This window comes from Cynara cardunculus (genome assembly GCF_001531365.2).
Source record: "Cynara cardunculus var. scolymus isolate 2C chromosome LG 3, CcrdV1, whole genome shotgun sequence".
NCBI classification, from domain to species: domain Eukaryota; kingdom Viridiplantae; phylum Streptophyta; class Magnoliopsida; order Asterales; family Asteraceae; genus Cynara; species Cynara cardunculus.
In genome coordinates, this window is record NC_037530.1 from 36,828,251 (window position 1) to 36,849,981 (window position 21,731).

The 21,731-nt window shown below is 35.4% G+C and overlaps 3 protein-coding genes across 5 annotated transcripts; 2 read left to right on the top strand and 1 right to left on the bottom strand.

Annotated features, from left to right (window-relative positions):
- The first annotated feature begins 2,382 nt into the window (after positions 1-2,382).
- On the top strand, positions 2,383-9,220 carry LOC112509897 (phosphatidylinositol-glycan biosynthesis class F protein). Of its 2 annotated transcripts, XM_025115100.1 has the most exons (9): positions 2,383-2,449; positions 2,707-2,925; positions 6,159-6,224; positions 6,305-6,374; positions 6,673-6,727; positions 7,489-7,537; positions 7,731-7,798; positions 8,032-8,140; positions 8,837-9,220. In XM_025115100.1, the coding sequence occupies exons 2-9, from the start codon at positions 2,728-2,730 to the stop codon at positions 8,948-8,950; spliced, it is 729 nt and encodes a 242-aa protein (XP_024970868.1). In that variant the 5' UTR covers positions 2,383-2,449; positions 2,707-2,727; the 3' UTR covers positions 8,951-9,220. The 2 variants fall into 2 exon arrangements, with proteins under 2 accessions (XP_024970868.1, XP_024970869.1); XM_025115101.1 differs by lacking the exon at positions 2,383-2,449 and having other exon boundaries at positions 2,468-2,925; positions 6,332-6,374.
- A 2,446-nt stretch (positions 9,221-11,666) lies between these two features.
- On the top strand, positions 11,667-15,243 carry LOC112510413 (protein HEADING DATE REPRESSOR 1-like). Of its 2 annotated transcripts, XM_025115819.1 has the most exons (4): positions 11,667-11,978; positions 13,226-13,302; positions 14,169-14,494; positions 14,851-15,243. In XM_025115819.1, the coding sequence occupies exons 2-4, from the start codon at positions 13,266-13,268 to the stop codon at positions 15,055-15,057; spliced, it is 570 nt and encodes a 189-aa protein (XP_024971587.1). In that variant the 5' UTR covers positions 11,667-11,978; positions 13,226-13,265; the 3' UTR covers positions 15,058-15,243. The 2 variants fall into 2 exon arrangements, with proteins under 2 accessions (XP_024971587.1, XP_024971586.1); XM_025115818.1 differs by lacking the exon at positions 13,226-13,302 and having other exon boundaries at positions 11,670-11,978.
- Positions 15,244-15,359: 116 nt separating this feature from the next.
- Positions 15,360-21,347, bottom strand: LOC112510411. Its single transcript, XM_025115817.1, has 6 exons — positions 21,024-21,347; positions 20,148-20,420; positions 19,767-19,940; positions 19,581-19,687; positions 16,079-16,401; positions 15,360-15,996 (listed from the first exon to the last, which is right to left on the bottom strand). The coding sequence occupies exons 1-6, from the start codon at positions 21,102-21,104 to the stop codon at positions 15,449-15,451; spliced, it is 1,506 nt and encodes a 501-aa protein (XP_024971585.1). The 5' UTR covers positions 21,105-21,347; the 3' UTR covers positions 15,360-15,448.
- Between the last annotated feature and the right edge of the window lie 384 nt (positions 21,348-21,731).

Genomic DNA, 21,731 nt, shown 5'->3' on the forward strand with positions numbered 1-21,731 from the left:
TATATATATATATATATATATATATATATATATATATAACTACAAATAGTTTGTGTATTTATTATTTTTATTTATTAAATTTAAAATTATTATATTTTATTTATTTATTAGATAAAGTTATTGACATAATCATTAAGGTTTAGTAATTTAGGATATGGTTGGATGATTTTATCCCTAATTTTAACGAATAAATTAGACGGAATTAGTGGTACAGTCTTATTTTTCAGAGTAAAATGCATATCTGAAGGATAAAAACTCGACTTATTGAAGTTTAGGTCCCATTTTATCCCATTTCACTAAACCTCAAGAACCAAAATTACAGTTCACTCTTTATACGAATGATTATGTGAGAATGCGAGTTACTGTGAAAAGCGTAAGAAATGATCAGGACCCTTGATCAGTTTTAATCTCACCTCCACCCCATGAATTGCGCTTCTCACGGGAAAATTGATCTGGTGTTACTCATTAGTGTAAATATTTAATTAAGATTGATTTAAGCGTGAATATCATTTTTTTATCGTGCTCACTATGACTTTCATTCTCACCAAAACTCAATCATTACTATTTATTTATTTACAGAGTAAATTACGTTTCCCGTTCATCTAGTTTGTTAAAAGTTATGGTTTTAAATTTACGGTTTCCATGTCTATAGTTATACAATTTATTTTCAACCCTTTGGGTAACTTCTACCTTAGATATGAAGGACGAAAACAACAGAGAACCGTAAACCATATAAACCGAAACAAAAATATACTGTAAAATAATAATAAACTGTATATCATAAAGATAAAAATAGTAATTTTAAAAGCATATGGACCAAATAGCAATTTTCAATAAAGTACAAGAACTAGAAACCTAATTTACTTTTATTTATATCATGACAAGTTGACAATATTACATAGCGTTAAAACGGCCGGTGCGATTATAATAAATTTAGATTAAATTGAGTCAAGCATGTTAATTCATCAATATATTTCTATATCTTTTTGATTTTTAAATAACTGTACAATAAAAACAGTAACTGTTTTTAATAAACCAGAGGTTATCTGTTCGAGTTTTTCTTTTTTAGATTTACCTGTTAATTTAGTAAAAATAAAATACAACATAAAATAACTCGATATCACACATGATTTTGCCTGGAAATCAACTTCTTTTACAATTTCAAATTCTAGAAAACTCCAAAAAGATCTATACCTTACTCAAGTTTCTAGTAAAGACTTTACTTATTTTTAAAGAGAACGACAATTTTAGGGGTTAGGGTTGGAAATTAATTATTAATTTCATATAAAATATTTATATGAAAAAAAACTGTCAGTTTTTAAAGGGTTTGATTTTTGTTGATCCATATCAACAGGTTTTAAGTGGGTTAGAAGCTTGAAAATAAGCGTTTTGGTTTACCCGTTACTAATCAAATGTTGTTTCAAGATTCTGACAAGTTGATGATAGTTTTTTCTGATGTCCTAAGCAAGAAATTAAAGAAACATAAATTCAATACCTCAAACAATATGTTCGAATAAGAACATACATATCCATACGTAGGTTTTTTAAACAAGAACAATAATAAAATAAAAAGCACATAGAAACAGCTAAATCGCATATCAAAGAAAAAACACATTGAAACGGCTAAATCATGTGTGATTTTAAACCAATGATTAATACAATGGTATGTGGCGAGATGGCTCATGACCATGGTCAAGGCCAAAGTCGTATGAATCACGTGTGGTGACTGACCAGTACAGACGACTCGTGAGCAATTTTACACGTGATTTTAATGTAAAATCATATGTGATTCAAGAGGTTTCTTATTTAATTAATTGCTCTCATAATAAATGGACTTTACGAATCCATGAAATAATATCCATATCAAAAAAAGTTCGGTTATAAACGGTAATTGTGAGTTGTGAATTTGTGATATTTCCGTTAGGAGGCGGATTTAAGGGATGTTTACCAAATTTTTTAGTAAGTCATGTATGGATAAATTTGTCAGTCCGAATAAATGAGTATTGTTGTTTACTTTTTTTTATCTGAACCAACACTCTGAATAACATAAATGACAGATTTACCTTCCAATATTAATTATTTGAGCATCAAAACAGAAAATCATAAAGAGGTTGACGATAGGGTGTCTCATTTGAGAAGGAGCGATGCTTTAAATAAGGGGTAGATGTGTCATTTTTGGTGCTGAATGAGGACAACACACTAATTCTATATGTGCGATTAAATCATGTTTTGTGTGAATAAGCCATAAATAAACAACCCAAATAAGTTATATGAATAAGTCAAATAGACCAATAAACCTAATTAAACTGTAAAAAAAAAAAAACCCTTCCTTTTGGTTTACTTTGGTGTAGCAGGGGATTTGCCCCCAATATAACGCCCCCAACCATTAAACTCCAATGTCCCCAAACCAAACCCTAAAACCGACATCTCCGTTCTCACTTCTCGACAGGTAAAACATTAAACAGAGAGACGAGTGTACACTACAGTCTCGATTCCAACAGCCTTTATTCTGTTTGCTATTGCTATAATTGGTGATTAATTTCTGAATGTTGTGTGCGATAGAAAAAGAATCATTTACAAATATTATAAATGAAGATGTAATTAACCATTTTCGAAAAATGAAGTCTCATATATGCCCCCAACCACAATATATTCTGGATCAGCCACTGGTTCTCACTCGTATTTTCTTACTGATATCAAGCTCAGATCGATAAACTAAGCGTGGAGATGAAGAATAAGAAGAAGGGTCATAATATCAAAGATATCACCAGGGGAGACGCCGTGGTACAAAACCTATCACCTTCGAAAGTACTTCTATCACATTTGATTTGCGGGATTGGGTTAGCTTCGTCGTTTTGGCTAGCAATTAATATATACTCTATCAATTTGATCGATAATCCAGCTTCAACTCTCCGTTTAATATGGGTAATTACTCGTTAAACTCATCGATCCATTTTATGATCTGAAAACTGTTCTTAATAAATTATTTGTAGCATTCTTTCTCTTTTGATCAGTATGTGAAAGGCTTATTACAGTCATAAGTTCTTATATACTACTTTTGAACTAAATCTTGATGATGATGCATTGAGCCCCAATTATGACTATCAACTGTTCTTCCTTTTGCTGTTGTCAATTATATTTCAGGTTCTGATAATTTCTAGAAAATTGAGACTTGTGCTTGAATTGGGGTATGAGTGATTTACCAAAAGTATGCAATTTGTTAGTAGAATACTGGAGAGTAATGCAATGTAGGGAAAGCTGATTGCGACTCTTCGCATTTAAGCACTCATATGCTCTGCCATAATTTTGGTAAATGAACAGATTATATGTTGATTTCTGTGACGAAATGAGATTGAAGAAGCATAAGCACTTATGAAACACTTCTGGGCGAAAAATAATTCTTTATATATTCAGAAGTAGTGAGATTTCTAAGCAATTTATGTTCTATAATATCCATTGGAATTGACAAATCAGGAAGGCAATTCCAAAATTATGTGGCAATACTATATGTTCTATCCTCACTACTAAAAAGTCAATTCATACTCATCTCTCAAACACCATTGGAGTGGTGATCAAATCTCAATCTTCTGTCACTAAAGCCTGGATAACACTAATTCAGTTTCAATCTATGAGGATAACTTTTTTGGCTCCTAAACAAATTCTTTCAGAAAGAGATTACTATCTCTACTTTCATTTTTTATGCTTTTTGCTAAATACCAACCTATAGGCACCATCATGTTGAACCAATGGTGTAAGACCTTGTCAGGCTCCCTCAATAATCGTTATTTTGTTAAGACATCAATTTGTGGTAGCCTATCATGTTGAGGAGTAAGGAGGTTTTCTTCTTGCTACTAAGCGGTGTTCATTTTTTTTGAAACGGTAGAAGATTTTATTAAACTGAAAGGCAACCAACAATAACCTGATAAACCACATCAAACCAAACCAAAAGTACCCAATATATTTCATTCGAAAGAAAGAGTTGTAGGATGTATGCAGGCTTTTCCATTAGAGGCAGTCAGGCTGCCTCTGTGAAGACCCCCAACATGCGGAAAAGTTTGGTAGAGACAAGTTTTGTCAGAAAAGTTTTTTATTTTATTTTGGAAGTTGTGAGGAATTTGAGAAGACACTGGAGAGCACAAGGCATAGGAGAAAAGTTCTAGAAAAAATGTGTGCAAGCAAGCACCAAAGACATCAGACAATAAATAATAAGACCACATTCGAGAAAAAGAACGCCAAATTTCACAAAACGAGGTACTAGAACAGGATCCACTTATTCCAACCATGCTAGGACCTTGCTATCCTTTTGGTCGGTTGTCTATCTATCCACACATCTATAGCAGCTACTAAACCATACAAAACCAAACGAACACAATATATCCCACTCAGAAGTAGGGTTTTTTTTTTTTTTTGGGGGGGGGGGGGGTGACGGGATGTACGCAGACTTGTTCTCTACCCTAGAGGGTAGAGTGGTTGTTTTCGTGAAAACTCCCGATTTGCTCCTCTATAGTGGCTACTTGTCCCTATAAAAAATATGCTACCCTAGTTCTACCCCTCCAAGGACTCTATCAAAGGTCATGTCTACTTCCAATGCGATGCACTCCTTGAATACCTTTGTTGCCGCTCCCTTCAGGTTCTTGAATAGGATCCTTGGTCTAGCCTCTATCGCTTCCTCTGTTGATCGTCTTGTCATTGATACGTCCATGGCTAACAATCTGTGTTGTGATGCACATGCCTCCCAGGGAACGCCTTACAGTCTCTGCAAGCTCTGCGTTCCCGGTTAAGCATTAGGATGTAGTCAATTTGGGTGCTTTGCCCCCCACTCTGAAAGGTAATCAACTGTTCCTCTTGCTTTTCAAAACAGTAGTTTGATACCACCAATTCATGCGCTATTGCAAAATCCAGGAGTGTACGGCCTCTTTCGTTCCTTGTACCAATACCAAAACCCTCATGGGTCCCTTGGTATCCATGTGCCCCTCCACTAACGTGCCCATTGAAGTCGTCCCTTATAAAAATGTGTTGGTCGCTCATACTGCATACCAAGTCATCCAGGCATTTCCAAAATGTATCTCAAGTCATTGTAAATTCTTGCTTGCTTTAAAATGAGTTTGTTGCAGAGGACTGTTTGGAGGTGCACTGCAAAAAGATGGGCTGGGTGGGTTACTGAATTATATTTGCAGCTTCCTAGGAACGTTGTCTCATCCATTTACAAACATGCATAAAAGACTCAGAATTGCCAACCTGAACCTGCATGCCAACCACAGCATATAAAAAAAGAAATTCAAACTCGTTGGTCAAATTTAAATGTATAATTCAGCTTGGCTGCAACACATGTACTTGCTTTTTTTAAATGTGGTTGGTGTACACTTTCTAGGTTTCATTTAGGTTTTTGTTAAAGACTAGGGTCTGCAACAGCTTGCTAACACTTTCCATCCTGCACTATGACCTTTCCTTATTGCCGTTGAACATATCAGAAAGTCTTTGAGGTCAGATAAAGGCATGGCATGCGGTTAGTTGAATTTTGTTCAAGTGTTGATTTCTTCTCTGTTGTGATGCGCGTATAGGATGTAAAACAGGATCTGCCATCCTTCTCACTTATAAAGGACAGGCTGCTGCTATTTTTTCAAACTACAAAAATCTGACCAAAAAAGTTAATCTTCCAATATCATGAGTAAACTTTATATTAAAATGCTTTGGTGCATTGTCAGGGTCAAGAAAGTTTGTTACAAAAAGGCTGTTGTTTACCCATTGGGGCCACTAATGTCTATAAAATGCACAAAATTGAGGGCCCTTGGCAAGAAACTGACATGGAGAATATCTGTCTTTAACAAATTGCATCCATTTACGGTTTACCAGCACCCTGTGTCATTAGCATTATCCATGTAGACACTGTTGAATGGTATCTCTTGATTACTAAAGATTGTAAAGTTCTTTGGTTGGCAAGAAAATGCCAACCAGACGGAACTACAGATTACATCCTTACCCGCCATATAATAAAGCACATTCTTTAACAACTGAATTTGAATGTGTTCTTACAGCTATTGAGGTCCCAGTTGTCATTCTGCTATACTTGCCAACCAGACGGAACTACAGATTACATCCTTACCCGCCATTTAGTAAAGCACATTCTTTAACAACTGAATTTGAATTTGTTCTTACAGCTGATTGAGGTCCCAGTTGTGGTTCTGCTATACAGTTTATTTCGGAAAGATATGAATCAGAGTTCCGTAAGTTATCACTTCTGTTATTTTCAGTTGATTGGATTATCATTTGTAAAATTGATTGTATACAATTAACAAGGTTTTTTTTTTCTTTTCTAAATGTTACACTGCAGTACTTGAAGGCTGTAGCTAGAGGTTTACTGGGCCTTCCAGTTGGTTAGTTTTTACTTTGTCTTTTGCTGCTGTTGACAGTTGCACGCAGAAAGAAAAATGAAATTGTATTTTCTATACAATTTGAGAAACTCTGGCAGATATGGATAATAGGATAGAGAAATGGGCATTTCTGGCAAGGTGTCATCATTCACTGATGTGATGATGTAAAGTTCTCGACATTGACCATGGATAGAAAATCAATTCATATATGTCTGAACTTTATATAATTTTTTTTCCTTTTACAGCAATATTATGATATGTTCTTAATATCCACAGGCACTTAGCAAATTTGACCTTGCAGGGGCTGTCGTCCATGCGCTTGGAGCTATTGTTTTAGGGGCACCTGTTGGCACTCAGTATGTGATTTTTTTAATAGAAGTTATCTTTTGTATGTTGTAATTTGGACATTTAAACATAAAGTTCATTGGTATGGTATATTGGTTATAGTTTTCTATGTTCCGCAAAAGGAATTTCTCACCTACCACTTGGTACTGAAAACTCTCTTCTTTTAGAGTCTAAAGTCCTTTTATGTGAATCGCATTCTGTTTTCAATCTTTCAAAATACAAATGCTTTTTTTCCTTCAGGTATACATCTGCAGCAACTATGGTATTGTCTAGCCCAGTTCGCCTAGTTTTGGTGTTTAAAGCTTGATCAGCATTACCCAAAGGTCCTAAGTTCAAATCCCACACGGTGTATTCTCTGTGAATTATTAAGTGTGCATCATTGGGCATGCAACAAAAGTTTTATCTTCTGTTGTTTTTTCCCGGATCTTCTAAGAAAAACCATCACGTTGTCTAATAGATTATTTGAAGAGAGTGACCTCCCATGCACCCATTTCTTCTTCTTTTTTCACAAATTTAGTGGCGAAACACATAGGCCATGATTAGAAGCAAAAATATTAAATAATTTTGAGAAGTCCTTCCAGCAAGCCTAAATTCTTAACGAGAATTAGGTATATGATCTCTATAGCATACTCATTATAATCCAAGTATTTCATAGGACAGGCTCAGAAGCACGTCATCTGACACAAGATGTTAAGACGAATCTTTCAGCTGTTTGCCTTGTCTAAGCTTATGCACATGCGATTATAGTTGCTATCTTTCTTTCCAAATGCAGGTACTTTCTAAGAACCCTCAATTGGTCTCTTCTGATGTCTACATTTACTGTGAGTATAAAGCTAATATAATTTACTCTCTTATTTGGAAACATAATGATATGGTTTAATCTTGGTCACTTGGGATTATATTTGACTTGCTGATTACGGTAACCTATGTTCCTTTTACTGATTTAAGGCATCAGAGTGTTATAGTTTGTATTCCTCTTGTTGATCATCTATCTGTTGCATATTTTGATCACAGTTTGTCCCTGCAGCTTCCGTCTATGGTTCATCTTGGGTTGATTGGCATCGCATATTTGCGCAAACAAAGTAAGTTCTTGATGATATAAGGTGTTCACATGACTTCAGTCTGACAGTTAAACAGTAACAATAATGCCCATCCATCAGAATGGAAAAAGGAAAAAGAAAGTTGGTACGAATTGAAGTACAGTACTTAATCGAGTACAATCACACAATGTACTTTCTGCCAACCAAAATAAGAATATCTTGGTTCAACATCCATTTTATGCGGTATTGTTACATGTGCATCTTTTCACTTGCAGGCCAATTGGATCTATTGATTATATGATCTGTCTACCTGCACATGGTGCAGTAATTGGAGGTTGGTTTGGGGCCTGGCCCATGCCACTTGACTGGGAAAGAACATGGCAGGTACGGCTCTTTAACGATATATTTGAGTTATGATCCCTTAGGACAGATTAAATAGAATCACACACTCATATATATAGTACATAAAATTCTATACCGTATACCAACCAACTGTACCTGGTACCAACTTTTTAGGTTGGTACATGTTGGTACTGGTTTTGTACCAACTTTAAGTCACATATATGAAAACTTGTCATTTTGTTCAAATTTTGAGTGACATTTTTGAGTTTGCAAGTAATACATATCATGTTTATGGTTTTTTAATTGCATGAAATTGAACTTCCAAAATCAAATACCTAAACAAGAAAGTCATAACACAAAACTTAAAAATCAATAAATATATTTATAATTAAATAATTTAATTTAAAAATAATTATAAAGTCAGTACCAATGTACGTGACTTTCAATATTGTGTACCAACCAAGTTTGCGTACAACGTACTTGGTACATTACTACCAACCGTTGGTACCAACAAAATTGATACGGTTGGTTTGGTTTGGTTTGGCACAAAATTGCCATCCGTATTATAACGTCGTATTGGAGTTTTACTTTAGAAAAAGAACAATTGTACTTGTAAATATCAATGCAAAATATTCTAATTTTCAAGCTAGGGTTTTTTTTGGGATTTTTATGAGTAGGTGTACTTCTCTCGGTTGTTTTTGTTCTTGTTAATTAAGAAACTTTTCGGTTGTTTTACAGGAATGGCCAATTTGTGTAACTTATGGAGCTATCATCGGGTATTTGGTCGGAATGTTGGCTTCTTTCTGTTCTGCAGTCTTTCGTGTATCAAGTCAACACGTCAAGGGAGATTAACGGGGGGTCGCTAGATTTCAGAAAATCACTATATCTGCAGTTTTCTTTTTAGAAGTAGCGTTTCCATCAGCTTTTGCACCAAGAAAATGGTGGTTGTGTTCTTGGCTGAATTGGGAAGTTTTAGAAAATAGAAATGCTACTTAGCAGAAGAGATGCTTTTTCTATTTCTAAGGGAAAGGATGCAAGTTGAATTTATTATGTGGTATTGTGTTGTTCAGATGAATTTTTGGCCTACTAATCAAACCTTTGTTAGGATCAGCCTTTCTTTGCAATCATAAGTATTATATTTATTATTATGGTACTGTATATAATGCATAAATACATGCATAACAACCGTTAATCGGCATCATTGCGGATCCGGAGACGGGCAAAAAGACCAGCCTTTTCGGTCTGGATAGGACCATTACTTCATCAGGCTGGACCGTTGGTTCTTAATAGATTTAGGGGTAACCAAATGCTTATCTGGGTAAGCGTTTTCTGGTAACAAAAAAATGACGGTTTCAAATCAAGATTTCTCTGGTATCCCATATCGAATCATAAAAATAAAATAGATTCGAAAGGCACACTGGAAATACTATGAGGTTTGGAAATGATCGAAGTAGTTGAATAGTAGGATTACAATGACTATAATTTAACACTATCACTTACTTAGCGGGTAAGATTTTAGTTCATCAAAACGGTATTGTAAGCAACAATTTACCCGCTAACCGTGGTAAGTATCATCGCCTTCACTTACTAGGTAAGATTTTCGTTCTTGCCTTCGCCCAGGTAAGATTATTGGTTCTCGTCATATACATCCGATAAAATAATATGACTTGGTGAACGTTTATCTTGGCAAACAACCCCTTAGTTATTTTTTGAGTCCTTGAAAGATACAATAGATAAATGCATCTCTTAATGCTGATGTAGCGAGTGATATCGGCATATATATCTTAATACTGAGTTGGATACTACATCAACATGGTAACCGGTTAATATTTCAACCAGTTACCCGAGTAATTAAATGTTTAAAATTTTACCTCTTAGATACCAAAATGAAAGTTTTAAAAGTATATTACCCAAAATAAGAATCAAATTAAAATACATTACTTTTTCATACAATTTATTTTTTTAGTTTTTTATAGCTAGTGGAGTTGTTTTAAAACATACGTATTCATATATATTTTTCTTAGATGCCGGATCATACTCAAATCCACTTCCCTTTAGTTATTTATCGTAGAAGGAATAGTTGACATTCATTGATCGTAAAGCTTTCATGCCCATTGGGTATTAAATTCCACATAAAAGAAGACTTAAACGACATTGAAAACATTAGCATTTATGGAAGAAAAAAAAAAAATATATATATATATATATATATATTAAAGTATATAATATTTATATATAATAAATACAATAAATAAACTTACACATAATCTTTATATTTGTTGAAGTTTGAACCTTTAACCTTTTAAAAAACCAAAGACTATATATATGCCAAATAAACCACGTCATTTTAATAAAAGGTAAGAAAAATAAATTTGTGTAAAAAAATAAAAAGTAAATATTATTAAAAAAGATGTTTATAAAAATGTATTTATTAGAGCACCCACATAGGGCTTTCATATGGATTGCAATTTGAATTGCAAATACAATTTTGAATGTGATTGCTGCCATGTAGGATTTGGAATTGCAAAATTTGCAATTCCATTTGAAAGCCACGTGGGCACACTTCCTCTCCAATTTCTTTTTGTTTTTTCTAATTATTTAAATAAATTAATTTTTATAATATTAATATATTTACTAATTAAATTAATTATTCTTATATGAAAATATTCTATGCATGTATATATGTTATTTAAAAAAATATAAATATAATATAACTAAATTAATTTAAACATTAAATTTTATAATTACATAAAATTATAATCTAATATATAAAATTACCGATAACTAACATAAATCACGCACGACTAACAAAACAACACAAATAAAATTACATGTTTATTAATTAAAATTATAATTTAATAAATTAATGTTTCAAATTTAAAACAATAAATTATATAATTATTATATTATATTATATCATATTATATCATATATTAATCGTTTTAAATTGAATTAAAATAAAACATGTTATTAATTAAAAAATAATTAGAATGTATATATAAATAATTTATAAAAAAGTTAATAAATGTTGTAGTGGGGACCACTTTTGAAAGTGTAGGTGAATTGCAGGTGTGTAGGTGGTAATTGCAAAAGCTGACGTGGCACAGTTGAAAGTGTTGTAGGTGAATTGCAGGTGTGTAGGTGGTAATTGCAAAAGCTGACGTGGCACAGTTGAAAGTGTTGTAGGTGAATTGCAGGTGTATGGAAGATAATTGCAAAAGCTGATGTGACACAATTAAAATGTAAATGGATTGCAGGGACGTGGATGGTCTTAAAGTACGTGTCAAATAAATAATTATATTTATCTTATTGTGAGTATTACTTTGTTGACCATCCTCCATGGCAATACTAACTCTAGAATTTGGTAATATTGGACCAAAATCAAGGACGATTTGGTAATTTCATATTTGTTGCAGGAGAAAAGGGGTCTCACATGGATAGACTAGTATAAAAGAAAGCAGACGAAAAGAGACAACAAACCAAACCATCCACCGTGGAGACTCAATCGACCCCACATTCATCAAATCCTGGCCGTCCAAGTTCCACACACTGATCCTATCGGCGCCATTAAGCGACAACTACACGTTTTACAAGAACAACAACAAACAATACCAGAAGAATCTCTCTTTCTCTCATCCTTCTTATTTATCTCTGTTTTTGTGTTCTGTGATTTCAATCTCTGACGTAGTGTTCTTCTAGGTTTAAACAAGACGAAGATTGGTGAAATTGACGGAACTTGTTGATTGAATTGCTGAATTTGTAACTATCAACTTCAGTGGAGAAATGGAAGACGGTAAGAAGGAGGTGCAGATAAGCCTTGTTAATGGCTTCTCTCCGGTGTCTTCTACTCCTGTTTTCTGGAAATCTCGCAAGAGATCTGGTGATTAACCTTTCTTCAAAACTAGTCTTTTGTTGAATTGATTTTTCAGCGTAATTAAGAAGCTCTGTGTGCAATTGGATTAAATTGTTATTGATTTAACTGTTTAAGAGTATCAGATCTGTGTACCTACATGTTTGGAAGCAGTTCGACGATCATGATTTTTGAAGGAAATTTTGGTATGGATTTAGAGTTTGCTTAGAACACAAAGTTAACCGGAGATATCCGTCGTTAAGGTCAAATCTTCGACTACGATATTCGTACTTGCTAAAATCCATATTTTCGTGTACCTAGTATTCATTGCATAATTGATACTATTTAGAAAAATTTATTGTGATTTACAATGTGTTTTTACATTTTAGTTCTAAAAACATTTGATGAATTTGCAAATATTTTTATGAAATTATTTACGTGTTGACCTTCAGCAGCTATATTTTAGGATGAAGGTGGTAGGCTAGGAGCAGTCTTCTTGCTTTGGTAGAAAGCAAACGTGTTATTGTAATCAAATAATTAATTTATACCTTTTTGATGACGAACGCTCAACGCATGTTGACTTTGGGTTGCTGATTTCACAATACTATCGATTTGAAAAAGGGTAATACTGTTTTAAAGTGTGACATGTTGCTTCTTTTCAATTTAATGAACTAATAGGTATTGACTAAAGAAACTAATGGTAGCGTTTCTCGTGGCGACTGTTTAAATTGAACACATGCAGGGGCAGACCTAGACTATTTGCAAAGCAAGTGCACCCTTTAAGAGTATAAGGTATATTATAGGTCTGTAAAGTTGTCCGATGTGTTTTTAACCGAATTCTGCTATATTGAGGGATTTTAAAAGTTTTTTGGTAGATTTCAAGTGACTTTTTACGGAGGGTTTTTTTTATTTATTACGAGAGACTTTTTTGTTTTTTGGTTGATTTCAATTTTTTCGGTTTTTGGGTTGATGTTTCTTATATTATCTGATATACCAGAACACCTCTCAAAGTTTAGTCGCTTGCTCGTACATACATAGGTCCATCTCTGAACACATGCATAATGACTATGTACTATGCTACCATGGGTTGACTTAGTCAAGAGCATACAGTGTGCCACAAATGGTTCCATCGGAAAAGAATTACAATTCTAGAGGATGTCATCATATTGTTTTGGTTGAGAGTTCATATTTTTTTTCCTAAAGATAGTAATCGTTGCTGCCCTTTGTGCAAAGGTGTAACTTCAGGTTTTCTGTTTGTCAAATTTCCTATTTTTCAGGTGAAATTTAATGTTTTAAATTTTTTCTGAAGACAAGGCCATGAAAAGGTTTGAACCCAGGTTGTATTTGTGCAGGGGTAAGAAACCAACAAATAGATCTATTTATAGATTTCTTACTTATATTGAAAACGTATATAGGTTTACCTCTGTATGCTTCACGTACGAGAATTGGTCTCTAATAAGCAAAGTTGGAGAGCAAAATAGTTGTGTATGTATGTAGATCTTAGGTTGTGAGAAATTGGATCCGTCCTATATCAATTGTTATTATGTGGTTTTATTATATACATGCCCAAAAGTTGGAGATAATGGCATTGCCAAAAACTATAAGGGTTGAAATTACCAAACTGATTGTAACTTCCAAAATTCAGTAGTTTATTAGTTTATACTAAAAAGTTAACCATAAAATGAATGACCTTCATTCATGACTTCCCGAATGTGGATGTGACTTTTTAGGTGGACACCATGATTTATCTTGCCTTACGCAGTAAGTTTGGTTAGGTTAGAAGAAGCATGGGTGCTCTTTGATTTGTTGTCTAGACAAGATAAGCCTTGATGTTTTCTTTTTTAAATTTCTAAGCTTGATAAGGTGTGATCTTCAAGAGATGTCTTACAGATCCCACCTCTATTTGGAATACCGTGCTTTGGTCTATTAAGGGGTCTAAATAGGATCCTAGGCTTTAGCCCTTGGGATTTTCATGCGTTAATAAACTCGCACATTTTCAAATCAAAGGAACTTTACAAACGAGTATTCAGTATTGATGACAGCTATACTATTTGGATTTTAGTTGATTATTTGGACTTCGCTTTTTTGTGCTTAGACATCAAACCAACTTTGTCTTGGAGGTGAAAAGGTTACAAAATCTATAATAACCCAAAAGTTGACGAATGCAGTTAATTTCATCGATCAATAGTAGATATTTATTTAGCAGCTTTATGGTTGCAGCTAGTATGAAGAACTTGTATAAGAACGTTACAGATGAAGCTGATAAAACAAGTGAGAAGAAGGAGGAGAACTCCAGTGATGAGAAAATGGAAGAAACAACTCCGCCGACAGTTCTTTCGGAGAAACGTAAGGCTCTCTTTGAACCTCTTGAACCAATAATGGATTTGAATGGTAGAAGACCTTCAGCTGAATCTTTACTTCCCCCACCGGACTTTGACTCTGCCAGTTACCCTCGTGGATGGCTCATTGGAAAGAAGCGGAAACTTGTAAACGTGGATGTTGTCGAAAGCATGCGCAGGATTGCTGTACAAGAAATGAACAGAAAGGTACACCTTCTTTACAGTTTTCCTTGGCAGGAAATCAAGAGGGGCTGTTAACTGTTTGGTTGATTTTTGATCAAGTCTTGTATGGATAAAGCCGTTTGTGTGGATTAATATTTCTGGATAAATTAGGCAAGTTCTTGTTTGGGAATAGATGGAAGGAGTGTGTTTGCATAAAGTTTCCCCTTAAAAGCTTTCTCAACTTATCCAGACATTAATCCACACAAACAGCTTTATACAAAGGTCATTAGCCTAGTGGAACCCGGGTTAACTAAAGGGTCATTAGCCTAGTAGAACATGTGATAAGTGCGTATTTGTCATATATAAATATCATATACTTAAAAAACATGAATTGATTACAGGACAGAGAGATCGATGGCCTAAACGAGCAGTTGGACGAGGACTCACGTGTCCTAGAACATCTCCAACTGCAGCTACTGAATGAACGAAGCAAGCGTGCAGATGTTGAGCGACAGAATGCAATGCTGCAGGGCCAGGTTGATATGCTCATGAATATGCTTCACGAACCCGAGAACATGGACGACCAGGAAGGACCACAAGATCCTTAAAGTTTATTTATTTGATTGTCATGTTTTGCAAGTAGAAAGCTAGAAAAATATATCTGTTCTGCTGTTGAGGCCAGATACTGTGCATATTACGGCATTTGGTCTTTGTTTGAAATATAAAATAGACATAAACATACCACCACAAAATGTACCAAATTACATGTTTTTTGCAACATCCTTTTTTATGCAGTATGATATATATCAAAAAGGCCCCAGGAAGCTAAGCCTTCATATAGATGCAAAACGTTGCAGCCTCTAAATCCTGGAAAATGCAACATATATACATGGTTATAAGATTACATCTGCAAATCCCAATACTTTACAAAAGCCATGGAAGGATCTCCCACAAGTTGCTATGCACTAAGAGAATTATCTAGTAGTTTGATTGCCAGAATCATCCAGAGAGGTTGAAAAAGAACTGGGGTAACGATGCTATCCGAGGAAGATTCAGCAGCAACTCTCCTACAGAGTCGTTCCTAGGCATGCCCTTCTTACTGTCATCAGCTTCACCCTCCGCTTCGAGTATGGAAGAAGAATCTTCTGCAACCTTGCTTCCACTGACTGATTCAGTTTCTGTCGTCAGTTTTCCATTGCTACCGTCGGTTTTTAAATCCTGAATTGTTGTGGGATCCTTCTGCAAAAGACAGCAAAGAGAGTCGACTCTCGACATTATGGATTTCTCATCGGAAGTAGATGTTCCATATTGAGCATCATTGAATAAGCAACGACTAATGTCTTCAAGAATCTGTAAGCTTTCTTGTTCTTCATGGGAAAGAGGTTGGTCACCAGATGTCCTGTGTTTCGTGATTCTGTTTTCAATGTGATTTACCAAATCACTCATTGACATAGATGAGTGTAGCCCTGGCACTTGCATCTGATCCCAACGGTTCAATCCCTTCAACCCAGCTCTTCTCATTTCTTCACTTGCCGACGTCTCCATCACTGAATATATAGCGCGAAAAGAAAATACGTAAATAATTTGCAGAAAATCTTAAGCAGCAAATGTCCTTGGAACCATGTTTACCTGAGCTGGGTGAAGGTGTTTCCCGAAGCAATTCTGTATGTCTACTACCAGCAGGTTCATGCAACTCACTTCTAGAAGAAGACGACTGACCTCCTGACGGGGATGTTGTTCCACGTAACTCGAGCGTGGTGGGTCCATCACTACTCAAATTATATTCAATTGATTCACTTGGCTCTTCAAACACAGATCTTCTGGATTCGAAGTATGGGGATTCCAGTGTTACCTCTGCTTGCTGACTTAGAAAATTAAGACGAGGGTCACACTGAATGAGCTTTTCATAGTGCTTGCCTAATGACCCTTGTGGACACTGCAGACAGTGCCGCCTATAGAAAAAAGAATAATACAGCAGGTTTAGATGAATATTATATAAGTAGTTAAAACTTATGCCTGCTATACAGCAGGAACTAATCGTTAATATCAAGGCAAGGAAAAATATATATATTTCGAGGATGTACTAGAGAACGGAACCCAGGATTGCTGAAATACGACCATCCTTTACTAAATTTTCACTTACTATAGAACCTTATACCGGAACTCCAATCACATCAATACTGAGATAATAAAAACTGAAATCTTGATGGAGAACACGATCTAAAGTTTACCAAACGGAACCACTCATCTGCAATCCAGACCCTACTTCACCAGTACATTAGTGAAAGGACACTACTTACCATCCATTGCTTCTTATTCGTTAAGCTGGAATAAGAGTTAAGACCAAGTCTTAAAAAATTATCACATCTGATGCAAGCTATATCATCAAGTGATTTCCTACTATACAACACCAAGACTGTGAAGTCTAAAGATACCTTAAGGACTCTCCTCATATGCAATGGGACCAATGTTCAATAAGCAAAGAAGACTCGTATAGCAGAAAGCACATACAAACCTAGGGGATCAAATCAACTTATTTGTTAATGGGATGCGTAGCACCTTTCATAAGCTTAAAAAGCATCTGCTACTAAAACAAATATCTAGACACATCATTACTCCCCTTCTGTCAACTATTTTGGCTGTTATAAACTAAAAATGAGCCTTCTTTTTGGGTGAGATAAAAATAGAAGACGTGGAACACGAAAGCAAACATAAGGCGGTAAACCTCAAGCCAGGCAAGCAGTAAGCCTTCCAGCCTGTGCACAGTATATACCTGGTCTCGTGAGTAAGAAGCCAATGCTAATCAAGTTGTAAGAGTATCTCCGACAGATTTGCTATAATGGAGGAAATAGAGATTGTTAGGTGAAATACTGAAATTGGGCTCCAATCAGATTCTCCAAACCTATCTCCAAAATGGAGAAAGAAGGTAGCATTCTATATATTTGGAGGATAAGCAAAATTTATGGTAATAGTTTTTTGTACCTTCCTAGATACCCATGAATTTTCCTATTTTCTTTGTAAGCTTCCCAACGAAAAAACCCAATGAATGTTTAAATTTTATTGTGGTATTAAATGCATTGAGATTTTTAATACTAGAATCTCCAAAATACAGAAACTGTTGGAATTTTTTTGGAGATTTCTGACTCTTGCTTCTCTTTTGTGGTTAAATTATAGCAAATTTGTTGGAGATGCTCCAACTCAAAAACTGAGAATCAGGGAATGATATGAACTATAATTTGGTTACTGTTTGCACCATTCACTTGTAGACATAAAGCATAAAATGTACATGCTCAGCATACCTTCCTCACAACTGAAAATAATATCTATTATCTTCTCCACTGTTTGGATAGACCTTAATAATCTGGCACTTCTAATTTTTTAATGAGCTTATATAATTTGACTTTAGTTTACAGTAAAGTGACCCCATGTTACCTGACCAAACCAAACAAGACCAATATATCCCACTTGGAAGTAGGGTCTGGGCGCCCAATGTGTGCAGACATTTTCGTGTACCCCAAGGAGTAGAGGGACCGTTTCCATAACGACTTCCGGTTTGCGAAAATTTTGGGAAGTCTTGAGAGAAACTGTAATTTTTTATTTGAAAGTTATGAGAAATTATAGAAGTGCTGCTCAATTAAGAAGGTAAGTTCAGTCCAAGAGGCTACATTGAAATGATGCCCGGACTCGCTGCAAGGCAACATCAAATACACCGGCAATTCCCATCATATGAAATGAGTTCAATGTCCAGTTATGAAACCCTTGAAAAAAGAGACATTGGAAACTATTTGTAAAATTAGTGTGATTAAAAAGGCATCAAGAGTTTTATCGCACCCCATCCCCCTATCTGCAAAAGCTACTATTCCCTACAAATATTCTGCTTTCCTAGTCTAGCTTCTCCAAGAGCTCCTATCAAAAGGTCATCCTTGGACAAATCTAAGCCCTAAGGCCGTTATGTCCAGCCTCAGCTGCTCATCCCACATCCTCCTCCTCCTCCTATTCAAGTAACCCCATGTTAGACTCGTGATATTTAAGGTTAATTAGTTAACATAGTAACTTTCGTATTACCATAATTAATTAGCTCTATAAATAGGAGATCAGTAGAGAACATGCTTTTTGATACAGATTCTAGGGACAAATGGCAGCAAAGAAGATGAAGATCAGAGCGGTTTGATCTACGATGGTGGAAGAAATTTTTGAGATGAATGAAAGTTTGAGTCACAGTTTCCTCCATGGAGGAACTATTGTGTGGTTTCTTGGAGTCGAACAACCAAGTAAAAGGAGTGGCACCAACCATGGTTGCCAGAGGGGCAGCGATGAAGGAGAGGGAAAGATAGAGAGATGAGAACAGTGGTGGCAAAGGGAATGGGTCATAATAGATGATAAAGAAATTTAAACGAGGCCATCAGTGGCAAAGAGGGGGATGGTGGTCGGTGGAGGACACCATGAACAAACAAGGCGCCAAGGGACGGAAGGGTAGAGAGCGAGAGTTACAAGACATGGCCGAAAGGGAACACAGCAGGTAGGACAAAAGGCAGCAACAAGTGTTGGAGCACTAATGATGGTTGAAAGATGTCACAGGGAAGTAGCAATGGTGGGGTATATTTTGGCAGGGTGACAGAGTCACGGGTGTGGAAGTATAAGGGAAAAGAAAAGGGATCTATCGAGGGAGGAACCTGGTAGATTTCACCCGCAGTCCAACGGTAGAGTTCAATTTCACTTTGGGCCTAAAGAAGCGGATAGATATACTACTACACTAGATAGCAAGCAACATTATGGGACCAATGAAGTTAGTAGCTTTCCAAAGGGACTAATGAATTTGATTTTGGACCAATGAGGCCAGTGGGTTTAACAATGGATGAAAGCTGAGACAAACCCTATCTCTAATCTGGAAATAGGTTTGTTTTGTGCCACCACTAATATTTTGACATTTTCTTGAAAAAATTTAAAGGTTAAATCCTGGGCACAATGAGAGATTTAATGTTGGGCAACCATGAAGAGGTCCCAGAGGCACGTATGTTGATGACTATGATAGACACAATATCTGATCTTCCATAGTTCCATGAAACCATGATAATATGACAATAAAATATGTAAATGCACCATAGCCATCAACTCCTAGAGGACCCTGTACCTGTGTAGGCTAGCCTGTCCACCTGTAAAGTCTGATGTTGCCTGCCATAATGTGTGCTTTCTAGGCTGTGGATTTGTCTCTCTAAAGAAGAGAGGCTGCCTAGTTAACTGCAGAAGGAAAGGCAAACCATCAACATCATTAATATCATTGGAAGTAATATAATTACACCAAAACAACAGAGATTACCACTATATCTAGAGTTCCAGGGCCATCATCTGGGCAAGTTGCCTTCAGAGCCATAATGTCAGACCACTGAATTTCGATCTTATTCTTGAGGCCTCCATCAAGAACTTCCCATACAAGCTTGTGCTTAGCAAAGTAACACTTCGCCACCAAGTCCCCTTCATATCTAGATATATACTACAAACAAAGCCATCTTATGTTAGTCGACCTCAAGCTGTGGAAGTGGACATCACCATAAGAAGATACATCCAAACAGTTCATAACGAACTTGTCAAAGGAAAGATGTATTTAAATAGGGAAGGAAAAAGTTGGGAGAATTATCAAACAAATTAAATACAACAAAAAAAGAAAGAAAGAAGGAACACACGGATAAGAAGATCTTACCTCCCAGGTACCTATCCTAAGGAGTGATGCGGGAAAGTTTGAAGCCTTTAGCTTGTCAGTAGCAGCAGAAGCAGCAGAAGCAGCAGTGATTTTGTGTTCTTTCACAGTATGCACTCCAGCCTTGGATGAAGCATTTCCTTGAGAAAGCCTCATTTGAATCAAATCCAAGAGAGACGGGCTCTTTCTCAGCCGCAACCCCAATGGACTTGGCTCGTCTAATGGATTGACTTGAGCTTGTGATACAGGAAAACCACCCACTCCAAAATCCTGCTGCTGCCAAAACAAAAGGGACAATTAAAAGGCAACAACGTTTACTAGCCTGAACAAAACCACAATATGGAGAAGCTAGGGCACAAAGTTGGTTTCTGAATGTAACAATGAAGAGTTGCAAATTCCCAAAATTCACAAGTTCTTTTCCACCAATAGAACTCAGAGCTGTGCCCTAAATTTCCTCAATATTAAGTTTAAGCCTCTAACAACTAATTATCACTGGAGATGGAACCCTAAAATAACACTGATTGTCATACAGATTACAGATGCATAATTACAAGTTACAATGATTCATTTCACAACAAAAACATCCTTGATTTTATCTGTTCCTATCACTCGCTCAGCTACGTAAGTAGAACAATAGAAATTGATATCTACTAAATTTATTCTGGATCTTTCACTTCAACCGTGATGTTAATAAATCCGTGTATATGAAGAAAATATAACCACCAGTGGATAGAACCGCCACAAACCTCTCAAGTTCCACATCAAACTGTATGGCTTGATCAGGGAGATCCAGGATGTTGTATACTAACAATTAACTCCATAGATTTTAAGGTTCGTTGTACAATATTAAATTTAGAAATAAATACACATAAAAAAAACCTTAGATCTCTTGTTGGGAGGATGGTGTTCGTTGTCATGCTGAGAAGATTGGTCTGTAATCTCTCTCTTTACCGGCGCCATTTGTCCACACGGCTCCGACTGAGACTCCGAGGAGACGGTCAACTGAAAACCCTTAAGGTTTTCCAATCGATTGCAATTTGTTTTTTTATCTCGTTCCTGAAACCTGTGTTTCCTAGGATGATGATGATGGGCTGAAACTGAGTCGAGTTGACCCGGTGAAAAGGGCTTAGTCCTTCGAACGATAACGCATCTGGTGAAGTGGTGGCGTGTTAGGTAGCCATCGGTAAAAGGAGCAATTCCTTCAAACCCGCCCCTTTCTAAACTTTCTTATTTTGGAAAATCTATATATAAATATTAAAAGGATGCTCGTGCAATACAATATAACGAGATAAATTTATATTTTAATGTTTAATTTTTATTTTATTTATATTAATAAAATATAATTTTATATAGTTTTGAGAAAGCGACAATATTTTTATTTATAAATAAAATATAAATTTTAAGATAGTATAAACATCTGAAAATAATAAATCGATATTAGTATATAATTAACTATTTAATAGTTTTCGTTTTTTTGGTATAATTTTTTTAATTCTATTTTTTTATTATAACTTATTTTAGATTCAATAACAAAGTAATTTATTTTTGATTTAATAATATATTTTTTTATAAAGATAATAATTAGAC